Genomic DNA, 22,833 nt, shown 5'->3' with positions numbered 1-22,833 from the left:
ACATGCATTGTAATTTAAAGCCTCTTCAAGCACACCAAACACTAGTCAATATCCTTGTGTTCTATCCTCTGTGACATCCTCGCACAGCAGGCCCACGGTGCCTCCATCCACACTGCCTCTGTATCTACCTCCTGATTGCCACATATGAGCCTTCACACACAGGGGAGGGCTTGATGCTTAGGGCAGGGATCGAGTGACAGAGGGGGAAGTGAAGGTGGGATAGTGCAGGATAGAACCACAGGTCCCAGAATGGTGCGTTTTGGGGGTTTATGGTAAGTCTTTGGTAGCTTGGGAAGGTTGTGTATGGTTTTAGTTTCATACATGAATAGCAAGGCCATCAAACATCTAGGCTTATACTGTGCTGAAACCTTGCATTGAGTTACACAAGCACATATTTATCTTCCCTTGGCCAAACAATAGCGGGATTCATTCTCCCTGTATCCAGGCGACGGCAGTATGTCTCTTAATGTGCTAAATCTAAGCGGAGAGGAGGGGGGATATAAGAGAGTGAGTGGACAATTGAGGAATATTTTACGCAAACCTTGTAACATAAATGAGGAGAAGCGTGAAAGAGAAAACATACCCGTATATGTCATTGTCTACCGCAGGCATTGCCCTTTCATCCCTCTCCCTTTTTTCTTTCTCCCACCGGGCTTGCTTTCTTTCAGCACCAAGGACAGCGACCTGCCTCTCGGAGCTCAGTTGCCAGGGCAACGAGCTGCAGGGGCTGGTGGTGTGCTTTGAAGCAGCCTGTAATTTGATATCGTGACAAGCCTCAGCTCGCGATGCAGCATCCTGGTAACGCATATATCATCTGCAGAGCTTTCAGTGCAGTGATTTAACATTTAAATTCAGCAGTGTTGTTGAAAATAAGTATACAATCGTTAACTGTTCAAAATAGCAGAATACACACGTCATTGCAGTACTCTTCGAAATGGCAGTGTTGGAGAGCGAGGGACAAAATAGAGAATAGAGAATAGAGGAGCGAGAGAAATACAGACACCAGTGTGTGTGTGTGTGTGTTTGTGTGTGTGTGTGTGTGTGTGTGGGTGTGTGTGTGTGTGGGGGGGGGGGGGGGGGGGGGTGTCGGGGTCATTCTGTGCGTGAATTTGGGTTGTTCAGACTGCTATGGTCTCGTCAGCATTTAGGGTTCAGCCATGCAGCCGGTTACTATACTATCACACATGTGACGGGCAAGAATACACAGTCAATTGGCTCTACTGAACCTACCACTCTCAGCCATAGGGTGTCGCTGTTTACCCTTGCAAAAGCGGAACATGACAGGTGGCGCTAATAGCCCTGTCTAGAACAACACAACACAAACCTAGGGAAGTTAAGTGGCATTACAAAGATTGTAACATTGTGACTTACTAACTATATTTCTTGTCATATGACATTTAGATGTTATTTTGGCTATTATTTGAATTTTAAGAGCAGTGATTGACTTCTTAAAGTCGTGGTATAAAGAGGCTACCCCCTACTCAAAGTATAAAATAAATAATGTATATTGTAAGAAGTGGTACAATTAGGTTGATCAGTAATGGAAAGCTTGTTCGATTAAATTCTAAAGTACTTCCAAGCCAGGGCATGCGATCCACGACATGCATCATGATATCCACGACATGCATCATGATATCCACGACATGCATCATAATATCAGACACAGTGATGAAGGAGTCAGCCGATACTCGTTGGTGTATTGTAATAATGACTTACAGTGGGGCAAAAAAAGTATTTAGTCAGCCACCAATTGTGCAAGTTCTCCCACTTAAAAATATGAGAGAGGCCTGTAATTTTCATCATAGGTACACTTAAACTATGACTGACAAAATGAGAAAAAAAATCCAGAAAATCACATTGTAGGATTTTTAATGAATTTATTTGCAAATTATGGTGGAAAAAAAGTATTTGGTCACCTACAAACAAGCAAGATTTCTGGCTCTCACAGACCTGTAACTTCTTCTTTAAGAGGCTCCTCTGTCCTCCACTCGTTACCTGTATTAATGGCACCTGTTTGAACTTGTTATCAGTATAAAAGACACCTCAACCTCAAACAGTCACACTCCAAACTCCACTATGGCCAAGACCAAAGAGCTGTCAAAGGACACCAGAAACAAAATTCTAGACCTGCACCAGGCTGGGAAGACTGAATCTGCAATAGGTATGCAGCTTGGTTTGAAGAAATCAACAGTGGGAGCATTTATTAGGAAATGGAAGACATACAAGACATAATATATATATGATAATATATGATATATATGATAATCTCCCTCGATCTGGGGCTCCACGCAAGATCTCACTCCGTGGGGTCAAAATGATCACAAGAACCGTGAGCAAAAATCACAGAACCACACGGGGGGACCTAGTGAATGACCTGCAGAGAGCTGGGACCAAAGTAACAAAGCCTACCATCAGTAACACACTACGCCGCCAGGGACTCAAATCCTGCAGTGCCAGACGTGTCCCCCTGCTTAAGCCAGTACATATCCATGCCCATCTGAAGTTTGCTAGAGAGCATTTGGATGATCCAGAAGAAGATTGGGAGAATGTCATATGGTCAGATGAAACCAAAATATAACTTTTTGGTAAATACTCAACTCGTCGTGTTTGGAGGACAAAGAATGCTGAGTTGCATCCAAAAAACACCATACCTACTGTGAAGCATGGGGATGGAAACATCATGCTTTGGGGCTGTTTTTCTGCAAAGGGACCAGGACGACTGATCCGTGTAAAGGAAAGAATGAATGGGGCCATGTATCGTGAGATTTTGAGTGAAAACCTCCTTCCATCAGCAAGGGCATTGAAGATGAAACGTGGCTTGGTCTTTCAGCATGACAATGATCCCAAACACACCGCCCGGGCAACGAAGGTGTGGCTTCGTAAGAAGCATTTCAAGGTCCTGGGGTGGCCTAGCCAGTCTCCAGATCTCAACCCCATAGAACTTCTTTGGAGGGAGTTGAAAGTCCGTGTTGCCCAGCAACAGCCCCAAAACATCACTGCTCTAAAGGAGATCTGCATGGAGGAATGGGCCAAAATACCAGCAACAGTGTGTGAAAACCTTGTGAAGACTTACAGAAAACGTTTGACCTCTGTCATTGCCAACAAAGGGTATATAACAAATTATTGAGATAAACTTTTGTTATTGACCAATACTTATTTTCCACCATAATTTGCAAATATATTAGTTAAAAATCCTACAGTGTGATTTTCTGGATTTTTTCTCTCATTTTGTCTGTCATAGTTGAAGTGTACCTATGATGAAAATTACAGGCCTCTCTCATCTTTGTAAGTGGGAGAACTTGCACAATTGGTGGCTGATTAAATACTTTTTTGCCCCACTGTATTTGCCACTTAGTAGGCTAACCATTTGTGGTTATAATTTTCCCTATTTGCTTTTAGATTACAATTCCCCTCTAAGAGCACCTGTGGTTGTGTTGGAATAGATGAAGAGTATGTTGGCCTACAGGTGATTGAACATTCAGAACCACACCGTGCTCAGACGCATGGTGGCGCTTTTACATCATGAGCGCGTTATAGAGGCGCGTGATAACACGGTTCTTGAAGGGGTGAGGTATTCAGTAGCTGCCAAGACACAGCAGCTTTAAGACGGATGTTAAATAGTGCTATTAAATGGCTAAACGATGGAAATAACAAACCGTTATAGTGGGATCCTATGAAACGGAAATAATTGGTATTATTTAAGATCTTGTCAGTTCTGCGTTAGGCCAATAGTTTTTCAGCCAAACAATGGCGATGCAAAACCGAAAAAGACGGTGGCTAAGCGGATGGGCATTTTGTAATTTTGCTCTTATTTTTATTCATTTGAAAGGAATCTCAGCGCAGATACGATACTCCATTCAAGAGGAATTAAAAGTCGGAACGGCAGTTGGGAATATAGCTAACGACCTGGGATTCGACACGTCGAGACTGGCGGACCGGAATCTTCGTATCGTGTCTGGAACAAAGCAGGACCTCTTCCAGGTAAACCAGAGAGATGGCGCATTGCTAGTGCACCACAGAGTAGACCGAGAGGAACTGTGCGTAAAATCCGCGCCGTGTTTCATCAACTTGAAAGCGGTGATAGAGAATCCGCTAGAAATGCACCAAGTCACAGTCGAGATAATGGATGTAAATGATAACTCCCCTACCTTTCCAGATGAAACCTATAACTTAGAGATACTAGAGTCTGCTACCACTGGAGCCCGACTCCAGTTGGAAGGAGCTCACGACCCAGATACTGGCGTATATTCTTTGCAATCGTATAAATTAAGCCAGAATCAATATTTTCGAGTAGAAATTGAGGACTTTGGCGAGGATGGCAAAATTCCGTTTTTGATTTTAAAAAGCCCTTTGGATAGGGAACACATAGCCCGATATGATTTGACGTTAACGGCCTTAGATGGAGGCAAGCCACCAAAATCAGGAACTCTTAATGTTACAGTTGCTGTGTCTGATGTAAACGACAATACTCCTGTGTGTGATAAGCAGAAATATACCGTAACAGTAAAAGAAAACGTACCTAAAGGTACATTTCTATTGCGAGTTAATGCCTCTGATTCGGATGAAGGCGTGAATGGCGAGGTGGAGTATTCATTGCGAAGTAAATTCAGAGGTATGGCTGCTGAGCCATTTGAGTTGGACAGCAAAACAGGGGAGCTAAAAGTGAAGGGAGGCCTTGATTTCGAGGAGAAGCAGGTGTATGAGATGAAGATATTGGCCTCGGACAAGGGAGCAGTATCTCTCTCCACGCACTGCAACGTGCTCGTCAGAGTGGAAGACGTGAACGACAACAGGCCTGAGATTGACGTCACCTCTCTGTCTAGCCGGATACCAGAGGACGCAACTCCCGGAACCGTGGTGGCTCTGATGGGGATGAACGACCTGGACTCCGGTGTAAACGGACAGGTAGTCTGTTCTTTACCGGAGGATTTACCGTTCGTTCTGAAGCCTTCTCTTGATGGAAATTTCTTTTCGTTAGTCACCAATGATTACCTTGATAAAGAGTCGGTGCCTCGGTATGATATTACAATCACGGCTAAAGACTTAGGAATCCCTCCTCTGGTGTCAACTAAAGTCATTCAAGTGGAGGTAGTGGATGTTAACGATAATAGTCCGCTATTCACTGAAAACCCATATACATTTTATGTCGTTGAAAACAATAAGCCCGGTATGCCCATTTTCTCAGTAAGCGCGTCTGATGTTGATGATGGTGAAAATTCAGAAATTGTATATTCTCTGGACCGTGGGAACACTGGACAACGCGTGACATCCTTCCTGAACATAAACGAGGGCAACTGTACCATTTACGCACTAAAGAGCTTTGACTTTGAAACCCTCAAAACGTTCCAGTTCTGCATCATTGCCAAAGACTCTGGAACTCCGTCTCTAAGCAGCAACGTCACAGTCAACGTGTTCATTCTGGATCAGAACGACAACGCTCCAGTGATATTGTATCCAGTCAGCCCTAACGGTTCTGCTGAAGGTGTGGAGGAGATTCCCCGTAATGTGAACGCAGGCCATTTGGTGACTAAAGTGAGAGCCTATGACGCTGATATAGGATATAACGGCTGGTTATTATTTTCACTGCAGGAAGTTACTGACCACAGTCTCTTTGCTTTGGACCGCTATACAGGACAGATAAGGACACTTCGGTCATTCACAGAGACAGACGAGGCTGAGCATAAACTGGTCATACTGGTAAAAGACAACGGGAACGTTTCACTGTCAGCAACATCTACTGTGATTATCAAGGTTGTGGAGCCCAAAGAGGCATTTGCAGCTTCTGATGTTAAAAGTTCAGTAAAAGATGACGAGGAGGAGAACAGCGTTACATTTTATTTGATCGTTACTTTGGGGTCAGTTTCAACGCTTTTTCTCATCAGCATCATCGTGTTGATTGTAATGCAGTGCTCCAAAACCACAGACTATTCCTCCAAGTATTTACAAGATGTGAATTACGACGGGACACTGTGCCACAGCATCCAGTACAGATCCGGAGACAATCGGTACATGTTAGTTGGACCCAGAATGAGTATAGGTTCTACTATAGTCCCGGGCAGCAATGGAAATACTCTAGTGATTCCCTCAGCACACAGAGCTTCTGGAGAGGTAAGAACTCTCTCTCTATTCTTTACAGCCTATTAAGTCGGATAAAGAGAAATGTTTTGGATGAATTTGTTGCTTGTTGTTTTGTCTCCGCATAATGTCCGAGTGTGTAAACTCGCTGTGTTGGTCGCTGTCCACTTCGCCGAATTACCACAAACTCACTGATTAGCATGCTAGGCTACTACCTCGGGTTTATTATCTGGTCTTTTGCGGTGTAACTCTTCAATTCAGTTTCTTCCTCTACCTCCCATATCTATCCATCTTCACCTTTATTCGTTCTTATGATGGTGGATTTGGATTGTAATTGGTATATTTATTGGGTTTGATGCAACACGTAAACAACGAGTATCGCTCCCTCGGAGCGTTTGCAGTGTTTGTGATTTCCAGAATCCCGGACCACAGGGTGTCAGTGTAACACAAGGAGAATGTCTGGTACTTTGTAGACTAGGCCCCCTCTCTGGTCTGTTTTGTTCCACACATTCAGAGAGAGTATTGCGGACATCAGAACAAGACGTGATGTGATCGTCAGAGAATAGTTGTATTCCTTTACAGTGCTGAAACGTTGGATTCGTTACGGATTATCATGAGTTGGTCATCTGATAATTAAGATATATATTTTTTTGTCATTGAGGATTTTGCTGAACTTTCTGTCTAACCATGGGAGGAGGAGGACAAAGGCGCAGATGGGAGTACTGGTGGGTTGCTGTGCGTTTCTCTCTTCTGCTGTGTTTGGGGGAGAAGGTTTCAGCACAGATAAGGTACTCTATTCCAGAGGAGGTGAAAGAGGGATCTGTTGTTGGAAATGTTGCTAAGGATTTGGGTCTTGACGTCAGTACTTTGGTAGAGAGACGGTTTCGTATTGTTTCTGCATCTAATGACGCTCTTTTCCAGGTAAATCAGAACAATGGCGTCTTGTATGTTCATAAGATTATCGACAGAGAGGAGCTCTGTGATGGTAACAGCGCCTGCTTGATTGACCTGAAAATGGTTGTTGAAAACCCTCTAGAAATCCATTACGTTGGTGTAGAAATTACAGATGTGAATGACAATTCTCCCAGTTTCCCAGAGATAGCAAAAGGGCTGGACATTTCGGAGAGCACACACGCTGGATCGCATTTCCAACTGCCAGCTGCGCGTGATCTTGACTCTGGAATTAATTCCATTCGCTTGTACAAATTAAGTCAAAACGCTAATTTTGAATTGGAAGTTAGAGATAGAGGAGATGAAAAGGTACCCTTTTTAGTTCTACAGAAAACGCTGGATAGAGAGCAGAAATGTGAGCACAGATTATTACTGACAGCAATCGATGGAGGGAATCCGCCGAGATCAACCAATCTTAATTTGACGGTCACAGTGCTAGACATAAACGACAACCGACCTGTATTTAGTCAGGAGGTTTACACTGTAACGCTGGAGGAAAATGTATCTATCAACACTGTTGTGATACAAGTAAAAGCTATTGACTTGGACGAGGCTGTCAATGGTGATGTTGAATATAGTCTTGGCAGAGATCTTAATCGTAAAGTTTACGAGGTGTTTAATTTAGACGGTGTCACTGGAGAAATTCGAGTCAAAGGAGAGGTCGACTTTGAATCGACAGAAGTTTATAGACTTGACGTGCAGGCTTCGGATAAAGGACAGCCTCCCATGACTGTGAGTTGTAGAGTTATCATTAAGATAACAGATGTAAATGACAACAAACCAGATATAGAGGTGACATCCCTCTCTAATTTAGTTCGGGAAGATGCAAAACCTGGAACTGTTGTTTATCTTATTAGTGTTACAGATAAGGACTCTGGTATAAATGGAAAGGTGTTGTGTAGTCTGTCAGATACTGTACCGTTTGAGTTAAAACCCTCATACCAAGATAATATGTATTCTTTAGTGACCAAACAACGTTTAGACAGAGAACTCGTGTCCCATTATGACATCACAATAACAGCTACTGACTGTGGTCAGCCTCCTCTGTCCACATTCAAAACTCTGAGTGTACAGATATCAGATGTGAACGACAACAGTCCAGAATTCTCCCAAACCCCTCTTCAGCTGTACTTAGTGGAAAATAACGCCCCTGGTGCATCGATATTCTCTGTAAGCGCCACTGATAAAGACTTGAATGAAAATTCTGTGATTTCATATCACATTGTTAGAGGAGAAGGAACACATAATGATATGGCATCTTTTCTGAACATCAATTCGGATAATGGACATATTTCCGCGCTAAAAAGCTTTGATTTTGAATCCCTCAAAACGTTCCAATTCCAAGTTGTAGCTACAGACTCTGGAACTCCGTCACAAAGCACGAACGTCACAGTCAACGTGTTCATTCTGGATCAGAACGACAACGCTCCAGTGATCTTGTATCCATTCAGAACTAACGGTTCCGCTGAAGGTGTGGAGGAGATTCCCCGCAATGTGAACGCAGGCCATTTGGTGACTAAAGTGAGAGCCTATGACGCTGATATAGGATATAACGGATGGTTATTATTTTCACTGCAGGAAGTTACTGACCACAGTCTCTTTGCTTTGGACCGCTATAGTGGACGGATAAGGACCCTTCGGTCATTCACAGAGACAGACGAGGCTGAGCATAAACTGGTCATACTGGTAAAAGACAATGGGAACGTTTCACTGTCAGCAACAGCTACTGTGATTATCAAGGTTGTGGAGCCCAAAGAGGCTTTTGCAGCTTCTGATGTTAAAAGTTCAGTAAAAGACGACGAGGAGAACAGCGTTACATTTTATTTGATCGTTACTTTGGGGTCAGTTTCAACGCTTTTTCTCATCAGTATCATCGTGTTGATTGTAATGCAGTGCTCCAAAACCACAGACAACTCCTCCAAGTATTTACAAGATACGAATTACGACGGGACACTGTGCCACAGCATCCAGTACAGATCCGGAGACAATCGGTACATGCTAGTTGGACCCAGAATGAGTATAGGTTCTACTATTGTCCCGGGCAGCAATGGAAATACTCTAGTGATACCCGAACACAGGAGGAGAGCTTCTGGAGAGGTAAGAGCTGTCTCTATCATTTTCTGCCTGTTAAATCAGATAAAGAGACATGTTTTGAGGGAATTTGTAAGAGTGTGCAAACCAGCTGTGTCAATGTGTCAATCCCTGTCCATGGTGCTGAATTATCATAAACTCGCTTCTTAGCCTGCTACGCTACTACCTCGGGTTTATTATCAAATCAAATGTATTTCAAATCAAATGTATTCATATAGCCCTTTATACATCAGCTGATATCTCAAAGTGCTGTACAGAAACCCAGCCTAAAACCCCAAACAGCAAGCAATGCAGGTGTAGAAGCACAGTGGCTATGAAAAGCTCCCTAGAAAGGCCAAAACCTAGGACGACAGCTAGAGAGGAACCAGGCTATGAGGGGTGGCCAGTCCTCTTCTGGCTGTGCCGGGTGGAGATTATAACAGAACATGGCCAAGATGTTCAAATGTTCATAAATGACCAGCATGGTCAAATAATAATAATCACAGTAGTTGTCGAGGTTGCAGCAAGTCAGCACCTCAGGAGTAAATGTAAGTTGGCTTTTCATAGCTGATCATTAAGAGTATCTCTACCACTCCTGCTGTCTCTAGAGAGTTGAAAACTGCAGGTCTGGGACAGGTAGCACGTCCGGTGAACAGATCAGGATTCCATAGCCGCAGGCTGAACAGTTGAAAATGGAGCAGCAGCACGGCTAGGTGGACTGGGGACAGCAAGGAGTCATTATGCCAGGTAGTCCTGAGACATGGTCCTAGGGCTCAGGTCCACAAAGAGAGAGAGAAATAAAGAATGAGAGAGAGCATACTTAAATTCACACAGGACACCGGATAAGACAGGAGAAATACTCCAGATAGTCCCCACACCACTAGAGGGATATCTTCAACCACCAACTTACCATCCTGAGACAAGGCCGAGTATAGCCCACAAAGATCTCCGCCACGGCACAACCCAAGGGGGGGCGCCAACCCAGACAGGAAGATCACGTCAGTGACTCAACCCACTCAAGTGACGCACCCCTCCTAGGGACGGCATGAAAGAGCACCAGTAAGCCATCGACTCAGCACCTGTAATAGGGTTAGAGGCATAGAATCCCAGTGGAAAGAGGGGAACCTGCCAGGCAGAGACAGCAAGGGCGGTTCCTCTGTTCTTTTGCTGTGTACTCCTTCAATTCCGTTTCTTCCTCCACCTCCCATATCTATCCATCTTCCATCTTCACCTTTACTCGTTCTTTAATGGTTAATTTGTGCTGGAATGTTATTTTGTGGGGGATTTGGATCCAAAACGTAAACAATGATAACAACTCTCAGGGGTTATGTAGTTGTTGTGATTACCAGAATCCCGGACCACGTGGTGTCAGTGTAACACAAGGAGAATGTCTGGTACTTTGTAGACTAGTCCCCTCTCTGGTCTGTTTTGTTCCACACATACAGAGAGAGTATTGCGGAGATTGGAACAAGACGTGCTGTGATAATCAGATTTTTTATTATTATTCGCTGCCTAAACATTAGATGCTGTATGGATCATTACGAGTTGTCCATCTGATCCTCAGGATTGCATTCTTTCATTATTGATCGTGCTTATTTTTTTCTATTTAACGATGGAATATGGAGGACAAAGGCGCAGATGGGAGTACTGGTGGGTTGTTCTGCGTTTCTCTCTTCTGCTGTGCTTCGGAGAGAAGGTTTCAGCACAGATAAGGTACTCTATTCCAGAGGAGGTGAAAGAGGGATCCGTTGTTGGAAATGTTGCTAAGGATTTGGGTCTCGACGTGAGTACTTTGGTGGAGAGACGGTTTCGTATCGTTTCTGGAACTAAAGAAGATATTGTCCAGGTAAATCAGAACAATGGAGTATTGTATGTTCATAAGAATATCGACAGAGAGGAGCTCTGTGATGGCAATATTGCTTGTTTGATAAACCTGAAAATGGTTGTTGAAAATCCGTTGGAAATACATTACGCCGGAATAGAAATCACGGATGTTAATGATAACTCGCCCAATTTTCAAGAGAAAGACAAACTAGTTGATATTTCGGAATCTACCCTTTCTGGCAAGCGACTCCAGTTACCAGCCGCGCGTGATCCTGATGTTGGCGTTAATGCAGTACGTGTCTATAAATTGAGTCACAATGAACATTTTTCTTTGCAAATAAGAGAAAGAGGAGAAGATAAAATTCCCTTCTTAGTTTTACAAAAACCCTTGGATAGAGAGAAACAATCTGAACATAGACTAGTTTTAACTGCAGTCGATGGTGGAAGTCCACAGAGGTCAGGGACTCTTAATGTCACTATCACTGTTCTCGATTCGAATGACAACAATCCTGTATTTAGTCATGAGGTATACTCGGTCACATTGCCTGAAAATGTCCAACCCGGAACTATTGTACTCAACGTTAAGGCAACAGATTTGGACGACGGTTCCAATGGTGACGTTGAATATTTATTTGGTAGTGAACTTCTTCCCAAGATATATGATGTATTTAGTTTAGATAAAGCTACAGGTGCAATTCGTGTTGAAGGTTACGTTGACTTCGAGGACATTGACACCTATAAACTAGACGTCCATGCCACTGATAAAGGGCAGCCCCCAATGAGTACGGATTGTAGAGTCATTATAAAGATACTCGATTTAAACGACAATAAACCCGAAATAGAGGTGACATCCCTCTCTAGTATGGTGTCAGAAGATTCAAAACCAGGAACTATTATTTCTCTAATTAGTGTGACAGATAAAGACTCTGGTATTAATTGTAAAGTTGTATGCAGTCTTTCAGACGATGTACCTTTCGAATTAAAGCCCTCATACCAAGATAATATGTATTCTTTAGTGACCAGACAACGTTTGGATCGTGAACTCGTGTCCCATTATGACATCACAATAACTGCCACTGACTGTGGTCAGCCTCCTCTGTCCACATTCAAAACTCTGAGCGTCCAGATATCAGATGTAAATGATAACAGCCCAGAATTCTCCCAAAACCCCCTTGAGCTGTACTTAGTGGAAAATAACGCCCCTGGTGCATCTATATTCTCTGTAAGCGCTTGTGATAAAGACTTGAATGAAAACGCTGCGATTTCATATCACATAGTTAGAGGAGAAGGGACGCAGAATGATATGGCTTCTTTTTTAAATATCAATTCTGATAATGGACATATCTCCGCGCTCAAAAGCTTTGACTTTGAAACTTTAAAAACATTCAAATTCCAAGTTGTAGCTACAGACTCTGGAACTCCGTCACAAAGCACGAACGTCACAGTCAACGTGTTCATTCTGGATCAGAACGACAATGCTCCAGTGATCTTGTATCCAGTCAGCACTAACGGTTCCGCTGAAGGTGTGGAGGAGATTCCCCGCAATGTGAACGCAGGCCATTTGGTGACTAAAGTGAGAGCCTATGACGCTGATATAGGATATAACGGCTGGTTATTATTTTCACTGCAGGAAGTTACTGACCACAGTCTCTTTGCTTTGGACCGCTATACAGGACAGATAAGGACACTTCGGTCATTCACAGAGACAGACGAGGCTGAGCATAAACTGGTCATACTGGTAAAAGACAATGGGAACGTTTCACTGTCAGCAACAGCTACTGTGATTATCAAGGTTGTGGAGCCCAAAGAGGCGTTTGCAGCTTCTGATGTTAAAAGTTCAGTAAAAGACGACGAGGAGAACAGCATTACATTTTATTTGATCGTTACTTTGGGGTCAGTTTCAGCACTTTTTCTCATCAGTATCATCGTGTTGATTGTAATGCAGTGCTCCAAACCCACAGACAATTCCTCCAAGTACTTACGAGATGTGAATTACGACGGGACACTGTGCCACAGCATCCAGTACAGATCCGGAGACAATCGGTACATGTTAGTTGGACCCAGAATGAGTATAGGTTCTACTATAGTCCCGGGAATCAATGGGAATACTCTAGTGGTTCCCTTAGATCAAAGGAGAACTTCTGGAGAGGTAAGAGCTGTCTCTAAACCATTGCACCTCAAAATATATGTATTGGCATGTTTTGTCCGTGGCTAACGCAACCTCTTTGCAGCAGCGGATGCTGGCCATGGTGCTGAACTACCAGCTCACCGATTAGTTTATCTGGGGAGAGCATTATACAGCTAGGCTAACTACTGTACCTCAGGTTTATTACATGTTCTTCTGCTGTAGTCCTTCAATCCAGTCTCTATCTCTTCTGCTCACATCTACGCACCTTCATCTTCATACTAGACCTTCTTAAAGATTATTTACTGGAGTTGGTGTTTTTGTTGGTTTGGATGCAAAACGTAAGTTGATAACAACTCTCTCGGTGCCTATCTAGTTGTTGTCGATACCAGAATCCCGGACCACATGGTGTCAGTGTAACACAAGGTTACTGGTGCTTTGTAGATTAGGCCCTTCCCTTCTCTGGTCTGTTTTGTTCCACACATACAGAGAGAGTGGTGCGGACGTCAGAACAAGACGTGTATGTTAGGGATAATCGTATTTTATTTCGGTGCTGACGCATTGAACTTCACATGGATGAGAACGAGTTGGCCATATGATCATTAGGATTGTGTTTCATTGAGGATTGTGCTTACTTTTCTGTCTAACGATGGGAGATGGAAGACAAAGGCGCAGATGGGAGTACTGGTGGGTTGCTCTGCGTTTCTCTCTTCTGCTGTGTTTGGGGGAGAAGGTTTCAGCACAGATAAGGTACTCTATTCCAGAGGAGGTGAAAGAGGGATCCGTTGTTGGAAATGTTGCAAAGGATTTGGGTCTCGACGTCAGTACTTTGGTGGAGAGACGGTTTCGCATTGTTTCTGGATCTAAGGACGCTCTTTTCCAGGTAAATCAGAACAATGGCGTATTGTATGTTCACAAGAATATCGACAGAGAAGCGATTTGTAACGGCAAGATAGCTTGCGCGATAGACCTGAAAATCGTTGTTGAAAACCCGCTTGAAGTCCACTATGTAGGTTTAGAGATAACGGACGTAAATGACCACTCGCCAAGTTTCTCTGAGAAAAATCTACACATAGAGATAGCTGAAAACAAACCTGCAAGAGCTCGATTTGAACTCCAGCCTGCGCGTGATTTCGACTCCGGAATTAATTCTATACGTTCCTATAAGTTAAATCCAAATGAACATTTCGATTTAGAACTGAGAGATAGTGGGGAAGGGGATACAATCCCGTTTTTAATTTTACAGAAAGCCTTGGACAGGGAACAGGAGACCAAACATTCATTACTATTGACAGCATTGGATGGGGGGAATCCACCTGGAACAGGTACTCTAAACATCACTGTCACAGTTCTTGACGCAAATGATAATCAGCCTGTATGTAGTCAGGACGTCTATTCAGTTACATTACAAGAAAATGCTAATATCGGTAGGTTTGTAGTTAGAGTGAATGCAACCGATGCAGACCATGGGTCAAATGGCGTGGTGGAATATACTCTCGGTAGAAATTTAAAGCGGAGAGTACATGATATTTTCCTATTGGATAGGATTACTGGCGCAATTAAGGTGAAAGGCCCGGTAGATTTTGAAGAAAATGAGATGTACAGTCTAAATGTACAGGCTTCTGATAAGGGCCAGCCTCCACTGACAACTGATTGCAGAGTTATTGTAAAGATACAAGACGTGAACGACAACAGACCACAAATAGAGGTTACATCACTCTCTAATACCGTGTCTGAAGATTCTAAACCTGGAACTGTTATATCTCTCATCAGTGTGACAGATCAAGACTCTGGTATTAACGGAAAAGTTATTTCCAGTATAACTGAAAACGTGCCATTTGAATTAAAACCCTCATATAAGGATAACGTGTATTCTATAGTCACAAAGGGACGTTTAGACAGAGAATTCGTGTCCCATTATGACATCACAATAACTGCCATTGACTGTGGTCAGCCTCCTCTGTCCACATTCAAAACTCTGAGCGTCCAGATATCAGATGTGAACGATAACAGTCCAGAATTCTCCCAAAACCCCCTTGAGCTGTACTTAGTGGAAAATAACGCCCCTGGTGCGTCCATATTCTCTGTAAGCGCTTATGATAAAGACTTGAATGAAAACGCTGCGATTTCATATCACATAGTTAGAGGAGAAGGGACGCAGAATGATATGGCATCTTTTCTGAATATAAATCCTGATAATGGTCATATTTCCGCGCTGAAAAGCTTTGACTTCGAAATCCTCAAAAAGTTCAAATTCCAAGTTGTAGCTACAGACTCTGGAACTCCGTTACTAAGCAACAACGTCACAGTGAACGTGTTCATTCTGGATCAGAACGACAACGCTCCAGTGATCTTGAATCCAGTCAGCGCTAACGGTTCTGCTGAAGGTGTGGAAGAGATTCCCCGCAATGTGAACGCAGGCCATTTGGTGACTAAAGTGAGAGCCTATGACGCTGATATAGGATATAACGGCTGGTTATTATTTTCACTGCAGGAAGTTACTGACCACAGTCTCTTTGCTTTGGACCGCTATACAGGACAGATAAGGACACTTCGGTCATTCACAGAGACAGACGAAGCTGAGCATAAACTGGTCATACTGGTAAAAGACAATGGGAACGTTTCACTGTCAGCAACAGCTACTGTGAATATCAAGGTTGTGGAGCCCAAAGAGGCGTTTGCAGCTTCTGATGTTAAAACTTCAGTAAAAGACGAGGAGGAGAACAGCGTTACATTTTATTTGATCATTACTTTGGGGTCAGTTTCAGCACTTTTTCTCGTCAGCATCATCTTGTTGATTGTAATGCAGTGCTCAAAACCCACAGACTATTCCTCCAAGTATTTACAAGATGTGAATTACGACGGGACACTGTGCCACAGCATCCAGTACAGATCCGGAGACAAACGGTACATGTTAGTTGGACCCAGAATGAGCATAGGTTCTACTATTGTCCCGGGCAGCAATGGAAATACTCTTGTGCTACCTGAACACAGGAGGAGAGCTTCTGGAGAGGTAAGAGCTGTTTCTAAGCACTACATTTTGAAAGCATATTGGTGGATATTTTTAAGAATTTATCGTGCGTAATGAAATGTGTGACTGATGATGAAGCAGTTGCTGTCGACCCTGGTTGTGCTGAATTCGTGCTTAATGTCTTGCTTTTGTTTTTGGGTTATATATGCATGAGTTATGATGACCTCTCTCAAATAGGTGGATAGACCAGGCCCAAACAAGACTCATTAGTGTAATTCACCTGTCAACAAACTGATTTTCTGTGCGTAATGGAGAAATGAACTCGTTCATGCGGTTGCTGTCCACTCTTGTGGTGCTGATTTACAAAGTTAATTGCTTTTCCTTGCAATCGAGGTATTTACTATATCAGTCTGTTACATATGTAGTCATCCAATCCATTTATTCCTAATCCCTTTCCATGTACTCCCCCTCAACCTTTCCTCATCCCACGCCTGTAACTATAATATTGCGCTGGTACTTTTGCTGATGCTAATACAGTAATGTACAATCATTCTAGAGCCTTGTGTACTCGTGGCAAGCAGTAGTTCGGTCCGCATGGTGTCGGTGTCACACAAGGAGAATGACTGACTGTCTGGTGTTTTGTATATTAGGCCCTGCCCCTCTCTGGGTTGTTTTGTTCCCAAATGCAGAGAGAGCTGTGCGGACATCAGAACAGAACGTGCTATGATAGTCAGATAATAATTGTATTATTTTTCTGTGCTGAAACATTGCATTCCGTTATGGATCATCATGAGTTGGTCATCTGATCATTAGGATTGTGTTTCATTGAGGATTGTGCTTACTTTTCTGTCTAACGATGGGAGATGGAAGACAAAGGCGCAGATGGGAGTACTGGTGGGTTGCTCTGCGTTTCTCTCTTCTGCTGTGTTTGGGGGAGAAGGTTTCAGCACAGATAAGGTACTCTATTCCAGAGGAGGTGAAAGAGGGATCCGTTGTTGGAAATGTTGCAAAGGATTTGGGTCTTGACGTCAGTACTTTGGTGGAGAGACGGTTTCGTATTGTTTCTGGATCTAAGGACGCTCTTTTCCACGTAAATCAGAACAATGGCGTTTTGTATGTTCATAACAAAATCGACAGAGAGGAGCTCTGTGATGGCAATATTGCATGTTTGATAAACCTGAAAATGGTTGTTGAAAACCCTTTAGAAATTCATTATGTAGGTGTAGAAATCACCGACGTCAATGATAACTCTCCTATTTTTCCTGGAAATGAGCAGTATTTGGAAATAGCGGAACATACCATGCTAGGGACGCGATTCCAAATGCAGGCTGCACGGGATCCAGATATAGCGTTAAACTCTGTCCGTTTGTATAAATTAAGTCAGAGCGATCATTTTGAAATTGAGATTAGAGACGATGAAGACAAAATACCTTTCTTAGTCTTGAAAAAAGCTTTGGATAGGGAGCTCAAAACCAAACACAGATTACTTGTTACTGCAGTTGATGGAGGTAATCCACAAAGATCAGGGACGGTCAACGTCACTATTAATGTGCTTGATTCGAATGATAACCGTCCTGTTTGTAGTCAAGACACCTATTCAGCGAGACTACGGGAAAATCCCGCACTTGGTACTGTGGTTGTTAGGGTAAATGCCACTGATCTAGATGAGGGTTCAAACGGCGAGTTGGAGTATACTTTTGGCAGAAACCTAAAGCGTAAAGTATATGATATTTTTGAACTGGATAGCCTAACTGGAGAAATTAAAGTCAAAGGTGAGGTGGACTTCGAGGACACAGAAGTTTATAAACTAGATGTACAGGCTTCAGACAAAGGACAACCTCCCTTAACTGTGGAATGCAGAGCAATTATAAAGATAATTGATGTTAATGATAACCAACCAGAAGTAGAGGTGACATCACTGTCCAATGTCGTTTCAGAAGATTCAAAACCCGGAACAGTTATTTCGCTCATTAGTGTGACAGATAAAGACTCAGGTATTAATGGTAAAGTTTTGTGTAGCATCTCCAACAATGTACCGTTTGAGTTAAAACCGTCATATGAAGATAATATGTATTCCTTAGTGACCAAACACCGTTTAGATCGAGAGCTAGTGTCTGTTTATGACATCACAATAACTGCCACTGACTGTGGTCAGCCTCCTCTGTCTACATTCAAAACTCTGAGCGTCCAGATATCAGATGTGAACGACAACAGTCCAGAATTCTCCCCAAAACATATTGAGCTGTACTTAGTGGAAAATAACGCTCCTGGTGCATCGATATTCTCTGTAAGCGCCACTGATGAAGACTTAAATGAAAATGCTGCGATTTCATATCACATAGTTAGAGGTGAAGGAACACTGAATGATATGGCTTCTTTCCTCAACATCAATTCGGATAATGGACATATTTCCGCGCTCAAAAGCTTTAATTTCGAAACCCTCAAAACGTTCCAATTCCAAGTTGTAGCTACAGACTCTGGGACTCCGCCTCTAAGCAGAAACGTCACAATAAACGTTTTCATTCTGGATCAGAACGACAACGCTCCAGTGATCTTGTATCCAGTCAGCGCTAACGGTTCTGCTGAAGGTGTGGAGGAGATTCCCCGCAATGTGAACGCAGGCCATTTGGTGACTAAAGTGAGAGCCTATGACGCTGATATAGGATATAACGGCTGGTTATTATTTTCACTGCAGGAAGTTACTGACCACAGCCTCTTTGCTTTGGACCGCTATACAGGACAGATAAGGACACTTCGGTCATTCACAGAAACAGACGAGGCTGAGCATAAACTGGACATACTGGTAAAAGACAATGGGAACGTTTCACTCTCAGCAACAGCTACTCTGATTATCAAGGTTGTGGAGCCCAAAGAGGCTTTTGCAGCTTCTGATGTTAAAAGTTCAGTAAAAGACGAGGATGAGAACAGCGTTACATTTTATTTGATCGTTACTTTGGGGTCAGTTTCAACACTTTTTCTCATCAGTATCATCGTGTTGATTGTAATGCAGTGCTCAAAACCCACAGACTATTCCTCCAAGTATTTACAAGATGTGAATTACGACGGGACACTGTGCCACAGCATCCAGTACAGATCCGGAGACAAACGGTACATGTTAGTTGGACCCAGAATGAGTATAGGTTCTACAATAGTCCCGGGCAGCAATGGGAATACTCTTGTGCTACCTGAACACAGGAGGAGAGCTTCTGGAGAGGTAAGAGCTGTTTCTAAGAATTTCAACATTTGAAATATCCTGTACGAAAGTATATTTTTGGTCATTCGATTGTATATTTGTTTCTGGTTCGTTGGAATGTCTTTAAGGTGCTTAATAGAAGTGAGGTTGTTGAAGCGGTCGCTGTTCACTTCGGTGTTGCTCGATCACCAGCTCATTTGCTGTATTTATCTTCGCTTAAGTCTACAAGTCCATCTCTCTCTCTCCTATTTTTACATGTTCTCATCCCTTCATTGCTTCTGCGTAGTTATGGCAACTGGAAAACAGACAATAACAACAAGTTCATATGGTCATGGAAAACCGAATACCGAACCACATGGTGTCGGTGTAGTACTAGGAGACTGTTTTTATAGGTCAGGCCCTGCCCTCTCTGCGCTGTTTTGTTCCACACAGACGATAGCAGTGCGAACATACGAGCAGGACTTGTTCTGCTGGACAGATAATTACTGTGTTCGTTTTTGGTGCTGAGGTATCGGTATGGATCATTTCGAGTTTGTAATCTGAGCGGTAGGATTGGATTTCTTTCGTTGAGGACCGTGTTTTGTTGTGTGTTTAACGATGGGAGACAGAGGACATAGGCGCAGATGGGAGTACTGGTGGGTTGCTCTGCGTTTCTCTCTTCTGCTGTGCTTCGGAGAGAAGGTTTCAGCACAGATAAGGTACTCTATTCCAGAGGAGGTGAAAGAGGGATCCGTTGTTGGAAATGTTGCTAAGGATTTGGGTCTCGACGTCAGTACTTTGGCGGAGAGACGGTTTCGCATTGTTTCTGGATCTAAGGACGCTCTTTTCCAGGTAAATCAGAACAATGGCGTCTTGTATGTTCATAAAAATATGGACAGAGAGGAGCTCTGTGGTGGCAATGGCGCTTGCTTGATGGACCTGAAAATCGTTGTTGAAAATCCTCTAGAAATTCACTACATCGGGGTAGAAATAACGGATGTTAATGACCACTCGCCCAGTTTTGCTGAAAAAGACGTACATTTGCAAATAGCGGAGAACACCCTCATGGGGGCACGCTTTGAACTCCAGACAGCGCGTGACTTAGACATTGAAAGCAATGCTGTCCGTGTGTACAGGTTGAGCCAGAATGATCATTTTGATTTAGAAGTGAAAGACAATGGGGAGGAGGATAAACTTCTGTTTTTAGTTTTAAGTAAGCCACTTGACAGAGAGCAAAATCGCACGCATGAATTATTGTTGACTGCAGTCGATGGAGGTAATCCACCGAAGTCAGGTTTACTTAATATAACTGTCATAGTTCTAGACACTAATGATAATCGACCTGTTTTTAATCAAGACATATATTCAGTTTCGTTAAAGGAGAACTCCCCAATTGGCACAATTGTTACCACTGTTAATGCGTCTGATGCTGATGCCGGTTTAAATGGAGCGATAGAATACTCTCTGGGAAGAGCAGTGAAACGTAAAGTGTATGACATTTTCCAGTTGGACAGCATTACTGGTGAGATTAAAGTGAAAGGTGAAGTTGACTTTGAGGAAAATGAGGTTTACCGATTAAATGTACAGGCGTCTGATAAAGGCCAGCCCCCTCTGACTGTTGACTGTAGAGTTATTATAAAGGTAGTAGATGTGAACGATAATAAACCAGAGATTGATGTAACATCCCTCTCCAATACAATAGCTGAAGATTCAAAACCAGGAACTGTTATTTCTCTAGTTAGTGTGACAGATAAAGATTCTGGGATTAATGGTAATGTCATATCTACAATAACAGACAACGTGCCATTTGAATTAAAACCTTCATTTAAGGACAATGTGTTTTCTATAGTCACAAAGGGACGTTTAGACAGAGAACTCGTGTCCCATTATGACATCACAATAACTGCCACTGACTGTGGTCAGCCTCCTCTGTCCACATTCAAAACTCTGAGCGTCCAGATATCAGATGTGAACGACAACAGTCCAGAATTCTCCCCAAAACATATTGAGCTGTACTTAGTGGAAAATAACGCTCCTGGTGCATCGATATTCTCTGTAAGCGCCACTGATAAAGACTTGAATGAAAATGCTGTGATTTCATATCACATAGTTAGAGGTGAAAGGACACAAAATGATATGGCTTCTTTTCTGAACATCAATTCTGAAACGGGACATATTTCAGCTCTAAAAAGCTTTGACTTTGAAATTCTCAAAACTTTCCAATTTCAAGTTGCAGCTACAGACTCTGGAACTCCGCCGCTAAGCAGTAACGTCACAGTCAACGTGTACATTCTGGATCAGAACGACAACGCTCCAGTGATCTTGTATCCAGTCAGCACTAACGGTTCCGCTGAAGGTGTGGAGGAGATTCCCCGCAATGTGAACGCAGGCCATTTGGTGACTAAAGTGAGAGCCTATGACGCTGATATAGGATATAACGGCTGGTTATTATTTTCACTGCAGGAAGTTACTGACCACAGTCTCTTTGCTTTGGACCGCTATACAGGACAGATAAGGACACTTCGGTCATTCACAGAGACAGACGAGGCTGAGCATAAACTGGTCATACTGGTAAAAGACAATGGGAACGTTTCACTGTCAGCAACAGCTACTGTGATTATCAAGGTTGTGGAGCCCAAAGAGGGTTTTGTAGCTTCTGATGTTAAAAGCGCAGTAAAAGACGATGAGGAGAACAGCATTACATTTTATTTGATCATTACTTTGGGGTCAGTTTCAGCACTTTTTCTCATCAGTATCATCGTGTTGATTATAATGCAGTGCTCCAAACCCACAGACTATTCCTCCAAGTATTTACAAGATACGAATAACGACGGTACATTGTGTCACAGCATCCAGTACAAATCCGGAGACAAACGGTACATGTTAGTTGGACCCAGAATGAGTATAGGTTCTACAATAGTCCCGGGCAGCAATGGGAATACTCTAGTGCTACCTGAACACAGGAGGAGAACTTCTGGAGAGGTAAGAGCTGTTTTAAGAGTTGCTCTTTCAAGCTTTCACAAGTATTATATATTGTCTGTTTTTTTTGTTCTGTCCTACCTTATATCAGTAAAGATGAGTCATTTGTTGAAATGGCTCTCATGTTTATTGGAATGTTTTGTCCGTGCGTAATGGGGAAGGTTATTTGAAAATATCCGGGGAAGAAATAGCTGTCCACTGTAGTTGTGCTGAATTCTAGTCGAGGGGTTTTACGTTGGTGAAGTCATCCACTACGGTTGCCTAAATATGTTTGTTATTTTTGCCCTATACACTTCGGTCTTAGCGAGGCAATACCATTGGTTTTTCCCATTCATCCTTTCACATTGTTTAGCTGGTACTACAAGTATAAGTGGCAGTGTTTTTACATATCTTCACATGGAATCTCTTAACAGTTAATACATCTTCACGTAGATGTGGTAACCAGAACCTAGGTACGCAGGGTGTCAGTGTAACACAAGGAGACTGACGTTGTGGTATTTTGTAGAATAGGCCTTGCCCATCCCTGGGCTGGTTTGTTCTACGCATACAGTGAGAGTGGTGCGGACATCAGAACAAGACGTGCTATGCTGAACAGAGATGATTTTGTATTGTTTTCTTGCTGAAGAATGTGTTTGAGTATGGATCATAACGAGTTGGCCGTCCGAT

The 22,833-nt window shown here is 42.9% G+C and overlaps 5 protein-coding genes across 5 annotated transcripts in view; all 5 read left to right on the top strand.

Moving 5' to 3' along the window:
- Positions 1–6,762: 6,762 nt before the first annotated feature.
- LOC139365809 (protocadherin alpha-3-like) lies at positions 6,763–9,767 on the top strand. The gene is made up of 2 exons (XM_071102885.1): positions 6,763–9,123; positions 9,705–9,767. The coding sequence occupies exons 1-2, from the start codon at positions 6,763–6,765 to the stop codon at positions 9,765–9,767; spliced, it is 2,424 nt and encodes an 807-aa protein (XP_070958986.1).
- Positions 9,768–10,708: 941 nt separating this feature from the next.
- LOC139365808 (protocadherin alpha-7-like) lies at positions 10,709–13,196 on the top strand. Its single transcript, XM_071102884.1, has 2 exons — positions 10,709–13,069; positions 13,152–13,196. Exons 1-2 carry the CDS (start codon positions 10,709–10,711, stop codon positions 13,194–13,196), a joined length of 2,406 nt encoding a protein of 801 aa, XP_070958985.1.
- A 498-nt stretch (positions 13,197–13,694) lies between these two features.
- LOC139366191 (protocadherin alpha-C2-like) overlaps positions 13,695–22,833 on the top strand; it is a 216,337-nt gene continuing 207,198 nt past the window's right edge. Inside the window, exon 1 of the mRNA XM_071103404.1 lies at positions 13,695–16,058. Within this exon, the coding sequence (XP_070959505.1) occupies positions 13,695–16,058 (2,364 nt within the window). The remainder of the gene's footprint in view (positions 16,059–22,833) is intronic.
- Positions 16,873–19,263, top strand: LOC139365770 (protocadherin alpha-3-like). The gene has a single exon (XM_071102854.1). The coding sequence runs from the start codon at positions 16,873–16,875 to the stop codon at positions 19,261–19,263; it is 2,391 nt and encodes a 796-aa protein (XP_070958955.1).
- LOC139365769 (protocadherin alpha-3-like) lies at positions 19,786–22,816 on the top strand. Its single transcript, XM_071102853.1, has 2 exons — positions 19,786–22,170; positions 22,793–22,816. Exons 1-2 carry the CDS (start codon positions 19,807–19,809, stop codon positions 22,814–22,816), a joined length of 2,388 nt encoding a protein of 795 aa, XP_070958954.1. The 5' UTR covers positions 19,786–19,806.

This window comes from Oncorhynchus clarkii, chromosome 14 (assembly GCF_045791955.1).
Source record: "Oncorhynchus clarkii lewisi isolate Uvic-CL-2024 chromosome 14, UVic_Ocla_1.0, whole genome shotgun sequence".
NCBI lineage: Eukaryota > Metazoa > Chordata > Actinopteri > Salmoniformes > Salmonidae > Oncorhynchus > Oncorhynchus clarkii.
The sequence above is the reverse complement of the archived record's forward strand: the minus strand, read 5'-3'. Positions and strand labels throughout refer to the sequence as shown.

Excerpts from the sequence above, each read along its gene's own strand:
- LOC139365809 (XM_071102885.1), top strand. The coding sequence starts at position 6,763 with ATGGGAGGAGGAGGACAAAGGCGCAGATGGGAGTACTGGTGGGTTGCT. Across the intron at positions 9,124-9,704 it reads GGAGGAGAGCTTCTGGAGAG|AGAGTTGAAAACTGCAGGTC; the intron begins GTAAGAGCTGTC and ends TGCTGTCTCTAG.
- LOC139365808 (XM_071102884.1), top strand. The coding sequence starts at position 10,709 with ATGGAATATGGAGGACAAAGGCGCAGATGGGAGTACTGGTGGGTTGTT. Across the intron at positions 13,070-13,151 it reads AAAGGAGAACTTCTGGAGAG|CAGCGGATGCTGGCCATGGT; the intron begins GTAAGAGCTGTC and ends ACCTCTTTGCAG.
- LOC139365770 (XM_071102854.1), top strand. The coding sequence starts at position 16,873 with ATGGGAGATGGAAGACAAAGGCGCAGATGGGAGTACTGGTGGGTTGCT.
- LOC139365769 (XM_071102853.1), top strand. The coding sequence starts at position 19,807 with ATGGGAGACAGAGGACATAGGCGCAGATGGGAGTACTGGTGGGTTGCT. Across the intron at positions 22,171-22,792 it reads GGAGGAGAACTTCTGGAGAG|AATGTGTTTGAGTATGGATC; the intron begins GTAAGAGCTGTT and ends TTCTTGCTGAAG.